Source organism: Sapajus apella, unplaced genomic scaffold (genome assembly GCF_009761245.1).
Source record: "Sapajus apella isolate SASKATOON/1434 unplaced genomic scaffold, GSC_monkey_1.0 scaffold2, whole genome shotgun sequence".
Taxonomy (NCBI): domain Eukaryota; kingdom Metazoa; phylum Chordata; class Mammalia; order Primates; family Cebidae; genus Sapajus; species Sapajus apella.
The window spans coordinates 71,432,317-71,438,302 of NW_022436942.1; the positions used below are offsets into that span (position 1 = coordinate 71,432,317).

The following is a 5,986-nucleotide window of genomic DNA, read 5'->3' on the forward strand; positions in this document are numbered from 1 at the left end:
AGGCTGAGGTTCTCGCTGTCTCCCAGGCTGAGGTTCTCGCTGTCTCCTTCTCACTGTCTCCCAGGCTGAGGTTCTCACTGTCTCCCAGGCTGAGGTTCTCACTGTCTCCCAGGTTGAGGTTCTCGCCCTGTCTCCCCGGCTGAGGTTCTCGCTGTCTCCCAGGCTGCAGTGCAGTGGCATGTTCACAGCTCACTCCAGCCTCAACCTCCCAGCCTCAAGCAGGCTCCTACCTCAGCCTCCTAAGTAGCTGGCACCACAGGTGTGCATCGCACCAGGCTAATTTTCAATTTTTTTGTTGAGAAGGGGGTCTTGCCATTTTGGCCAGGCTAGACTTGAACTCCTGGGCTCAAGCAATCCTCCCGCCTCAGCCTCCCATAGTGCTAGGATTACAGGAGTGGGCCACCAAGCCTGGCCAAAAAAATGTCTCTCTTAAACAATACTTGAATTCATCCCTTCTTTCCATCACCACCACCACAGAGAACAACTGCAGAGGTTCCCATCTGGCCTCCTACCCCCAATCTTACCAGAAGCGCTCTTTTTAAAGTGCTCTCTCCTCCAGCTATTAAAGAGCCCTCCTTTGCCTGCTTTTGGTCCATGGTATCCAGTTTAGTTCGTTTGGTCAGCTGTCAGGTCCTTGTACGCCCAGACCCTCCTGGCGTTGGTCCAGATTTTGCACATGCTGTTCTTTCTGCCTGGGGCACAACTCCTTTTCCTCTAGTTAATCCACATTCAGCTTCTGATTCTTAGTTCTCAGGACGCTTTTTGCAGGAAGCCCTCCCTGACTACTCCCAGCCTAGGTGGACCTCCCAGTTGCTGTAAGCTCTCATTAACCCAGGTCTTCTCCTTCAAAGCCTCAAGCACTGGGATTACAGGGCTTATGTTTGGAATTACTCAATTGGAATCATGTTTAGAATCACCTCTTCCTTGTAGAATCCCAGACTTTTTTTTCTTTTTTGAGATGAAGTCTCATTCCATCACCCAGGCTGGAGGGCAGTGGCGCAATCTCAGCTCACTGCAACCTCCACCACCCGGGTTCAAGCAATTCTCCTGCCTCAGCCTCCCGAGTAGCTGGGATTACAGGTGCCCACCACTATACCCAGGTAATTTTTGTATTTTAGTAGAGACGGGGTTTTGCCATGTTGGCCAGGCTGGTCTCGAATTCCTGACCTCAAGTGATCCACCTGCCTTGACCTCCCAAAGTGCTAAGGATTATAGACTTGTTTACCACCTGCCCCTCCCACCGTGCCTGGCAGAGCAGGCCCTCCTGCAGCTGTGCCGCACACTGTGCCGGCATCATCTCACTCATTCAGACTTCAGCAGAGACCCAGGAGGTTGGCACAATTGTTTCTACTTCACAGATGAGAGCGCTGAGGCAGAGAGGCAAAGCGGCTTGTCCAGGAGCACACAGCCCACCACTGAGAAGTGGCTCCAAACTCAGCTCTGCCTGAAAGTGACCAGCTGAAGCTACTGAGGAAACTGCCCAACTGAGCCGGGGCAGCCCCCATTTCCTGCCCTCTCCCCATCATCCTGCCGTCCTCCTCCCTGTCCTCGGGGTCAGCCAGGGAGGATGCTGGAAGACACTCCCTGCCAGCAGAGTGACTCAGCAAGGCGGCTCCTCCAAATCTGCTCTCCAAAATCACATCCTTGTGAAGTTGGCCTTGCTCCACCCTCCCTGAGCTGCACAGCCCTCCCCCAGGCCCCTCAGGACCCCTCCCCAGCTCTCTGCTGGAGAGAGGCAGAGTAAGGAGGATTGCTCTTCTTCTGGCGGAGTTGGGGGGACTTCACTGTCCTTCCACTCCTTCCCACCCTCTTTCCTGTATCACTAACTCAGTCCCAGGAAACCCAGAGAGGTGCACGCAGGGGTCAGGCTGGACGGGAAAGGGTAACAGGCTCAATGCCTTGGGATTCTTATAAAAACTTACATCAGATCACATCCTCCTGTGCTCTAAAGCCTCCCATGGCTCCCACTGACAGCCAAGTCTGCAGTAGCCTCCAGGGCCTGATCTGGCCCCTGTTCTCGCCTGCCTTGTCTCCCTTCCTTCTCTCTGGCTCACTGTTCTAGCCACTCTTCGAAATCTGTCATTATTCTCCTGCCCCAGGGCCTTTGCATCTACTGATCCCTCTCTTCCCCTGGATCCTCATCAGCCATTCTCAGGTCTCAGTCAAAATGTCATGTCCTCAGAGAGGCCTTCCATGATAGCCTAAGGAAAGCAGCCGCCCCCTCCTCACCCCGTGGAATGATTTGTCTACCTGCTTCTCACCCATGACCTCACTAGAGTATAAGCTCCAGGAGGGCAAGGACCAGGTCTCTCTGCTCCCTGCTATCCCCCCAGCACGTGGCACAGGCCCTGGCACATAGTAGGTGCTCAATAAATATTTGTTGCATTAATGACTCCTTGAAAAGGACCTAAGGTAAGGGGTTGGGGGGGCCTTTCCCAGCCTGCAGGCTCCCTGGATGGTGGGGACTTCCAAACATTCAGCCACCCCACCTGTCCTGGGAGGCAGTGGACAAGAGGGGAAGGGGGTGGATTTAACATGAAGCAGCCAAGAGGTCTCAGCCTGGCTCTGCCACTCTTTTCCTGGCCATCCTTACCTCCCTGAACCTCGGAGTCTTCATCTATAGCACAGAGATAATCACACCCACCTCACGGGGTTTGGGGAGGACTTGTGAGCACAGTGCTGACCTAAGTGCTCAATCACTTGGAGAGATTATCTGGCACAATTATATGGTATGACCTCCTACTTTTCCTGCCCCCACGGAGCACGCTCCAAGAGGCAGCACTCAATTTTATAAGCACAGTAACCACAAACCACTTTCCCATCTGTAAAATGGGCTTAATTGCTTGTTGGCTGCTTCAGAGGGTGAACTTGAAGGCACTTTACAGCCTCATAAAGTTGCTGTGGGCATTGAATACGCTCTGTCCATCAGTTTGAGTTTGGGATTCCTGCTAAAGAAATGGCGACAACTCCAGCCCCTGGCAGCTGGAGGGGACTCCAGGAGGTCATCGTGAGCAGTCCCCTGCCTTTTTCCTCCACGCCAGATCTGTTGTGCCCTCTTCTCCCCCTATAGACATCAGAGTGGAAAGACGCAAGTTCCCTGTGGCCTGTCTCCACGGGCCATGCCCTCCCTGCCCTGGGAGGAAGGCCTTTTGCCTCTAACTCCAGCGTCATCGGTCCTCCCTCAATGCTCCCCATTCAAATCACAGCACCAGCAGATCCTCCACTGATCAGACCAGAAACCTGGAGCCATCCACGCTCCTCTTTCTCCCACCACTACGCGCCCCACAGTCTAATCCGTCCATACGCCCCACTCACTGTGCCTCTGACATTGACTCCGAATCCCCCCACTTTCTTCCCATCTCCCATAACCACCATGGCTCACCTGGATGGCTGCCGGAGCCTCCCCACGGGTCTCCCTGCTACCACCCATCCCCCCTCAATCCATTCTCCCCAGAGCAGCCAAAGAGATCCCTTGAAGAAATAAATCAGGTTTTGACATCCCTCTTTGTAATACTGAGTGTCAACTTGATTGGACTGAAGGATGCAAAGTACTGTTCTTGGGTGTGTCTGTGAGGTGCTGTCAAAGGAGATTTACATTTGCCGGATGGGTTTGGTGGCTCAGGCCTGTAATCCCACCACTTTGGGAGGCCAAGGTGGGCCGATCACTTGATACTGGGGGTTCAAGACCAGCCTGGCCAACATGGCAAAACCTTGTTTCTACTAAAAAAAAAAAAAAAAAAAAAAAAAAAAAAAATGAGCTGGGCGTGGTGGTGTGTGCCTGTAATCCCAACTATTGGGGAGGCTGAGCATGAGAATCACTTGAACTCTGGAGGTGGAGACTGCAGTGAGCTGAGATTGTGCCACTGCACTCCAGCCAGGTAAAGAGCGAGACTGTTCTCAAAAAAAAAAAAAAAAAAAAACTGAGTCAGTGGACTGGGAGAGGAAGACCCACCCTCAATCTAGGTGGGCACAATTGAATCAGCTACCAGCGCAGCCAGAATAAAAGCAGGCAGGAGAATGTGGAGAGAGCTGACTGGCTTGGTCTTCCAGCCTACATCGACCAACCGTGCTGGAGGCTTCCTGTCCTCAAACATCAGACTCCAAGTTCTCCAGTTTCGGGGCTCTCGGACCTTCAGCCACAGACTGAAGGCTGCACTGCTGGCTTCCCTACTTTTGAGGTTTTGGGACTCACACTGAGTTCCTTGGTCTTCAGCTTGCAGATGGTCTATTGTGGGACCTCACCTTGTGATCATGTGAGTCAATATTCCTTAATAAACTCCCCTTTATGCATACATCTATCCTACTAATCCTGCCCCTCTAAAGAACTCTAACACAGATTTTGGTACCTTTGCTTAAAACTTTCCGTTGGCTCTCCACTTATGCAAAAACAACTCTCACCTCCTAGCCACAGCCTGTAAGGCCTTTTGTAATCTGCCCACCATTACCTCTCCATCCTTCTCTCTTAACATTCTTCCCCTCACTTGCTCTGTTCCAGCCATTCTAGCCTCCCTGCTGTTCCAGGAACACACTAACCTTGTTCCTGCTCCAGAATCTTTGCACTTGCTGTTCCCTTTGCCCAGAATGTTCTTCCCCGGGTGTCTATGTAGGTGGCTTCCTCTCTCCATTCAGTGCCTCGCCTCAAAGATCACCTCCTCACAGAAGCCATCTGTGACCACCCAATTTGAAGTGGTTGAAAATGCGCAGGCCCTCCCCCATACCACTTTAGCTATTGTGTGCAGGGCACTTAGCACATCACCACCTGAAATGTATATACTTACTTCTCTTTTTTTTTTTTTTTTTGAGACAGAGTCTCGCTTTGCCACTCAGACTAGAGTGCGTAATCCTGGCTCACTGCAACCTCCGCCACCCAGGTTCAAGCGATTCACTTCCCAGGTCCTGAAGATTTCAGGCACCCACCACCATGCCCAGCTAATTTTTGTATTTTTAGTAGATACGGGGTTTTGCCACAAGGGCCGGGCTGGTCTCCAACTCCTGGCCTCAAGTGATCCACCTGCCTCAGTCTCCCAAAGTGTATACATTTACTTCTTGATTTGTCTATTAAGGAAACTGTCAGCTCCTTGAGAGTAGTGAGTTTTGTCTATATTGTTCCCTGGTATATCCCAGGGTTCAGTCAGTGCCTGGCACATAGTAGATGCTCAATAAATATTTATCGATTGGAGGAACACGGCCCCACCCAACCCCAGCTTCCTACCGGGATACTCACATCTATCACGGGGGTCTGGTTCACACCTGAAGCTGGAAACTGAGGGCTAATGTGAGCCCCTGTAGACGGGCCCCTGGCCCCAGGCACTGTCTCTACCATTAGCAGCACACAAAGCACACTCAGTGCCCAGCGCAGATCCAGCCATCTGCCGGCCATCCAGCCCCACGGGGCCTGGGCCTCACTCTTCACTTCCCTTTCTGCAGTAGCTCAGTTCCAAACAGCTGGTGGCTCCAGTGGCCTGCAAGGTGGGAGTGAGAAGTGGGGGACAGCATCACTGAAAACCCATAGACCCAGCAAAAGGGGCCTGAAGACTTTCTCAGCTAAGGAACTGACTTCCTGCCTCCCCATGGCAAAGGAAAGCTGATGGAGAAACCCATGTTCTGCATAGAGACCCCAGGCCCCACCCATTCAGTGTACAGATCAGATCAGATATGCCCTTCTTTCTGAGCCCCCATGGAAACCTATCCTGCCCTGCCTGGCCCCTGCCTGGGACCAGAATGTCAGGGCTGCAAGGGACTAGGAACTTGAGCCAGGATTCAGAGTCTCAGGCTTCTGGGGCCAGGTGGGTGAGATACATGTGGGAAGCGGACAGTGAGTGGGAGTGCAGAAGCCCTCAAAACAAAACCAGGCCGGGCGCGGTGGCTCTTGCCTGTAATCCTAGCACTTTGGGAGGCTGAGGTGGATGGATCACCTGAGGTCAGGAGTTCAAGACCAGCCTGGCCATCATGGTGAAACCCCATCTTAAAAAAACAAACAAACAAA

The 5,986-nt window shown here is 52.5% G+C and overlaps 1 protein-coding gene across 5 annotated transcripts in view; it reads right to left on the bottom strand.

The window, feature by feature from the left end:
- SLC8B1 (solute carrier family 8 member B1) overlaps positions 1-5,837 on the bottom strand; it is a 36,260-nt gene extending 30,423 nt beyond the window's left edge. The window contains exon 1 of one of the 5 annotated variants that reach the window (XM_032240527.1): positions 5,225-5,837. In XM_032240527.1, the coding sequence (XP_032096418.1) occupies positions 5,225-5,380 (156 nt within the window). In that variant the 5' untranslated portion in view covers positions 5,381-5,837. The remainder of the gene's footprint in view (positions 1-5,224) is intronic. The other 4 variants (XM_032240512.1, XM_032240519.1, XM_032240535.1 and 1 more) reach the window with 4 other exon arrangements.
- Positions 5,838-5,986: the final 149 nt, after the last annotated feature.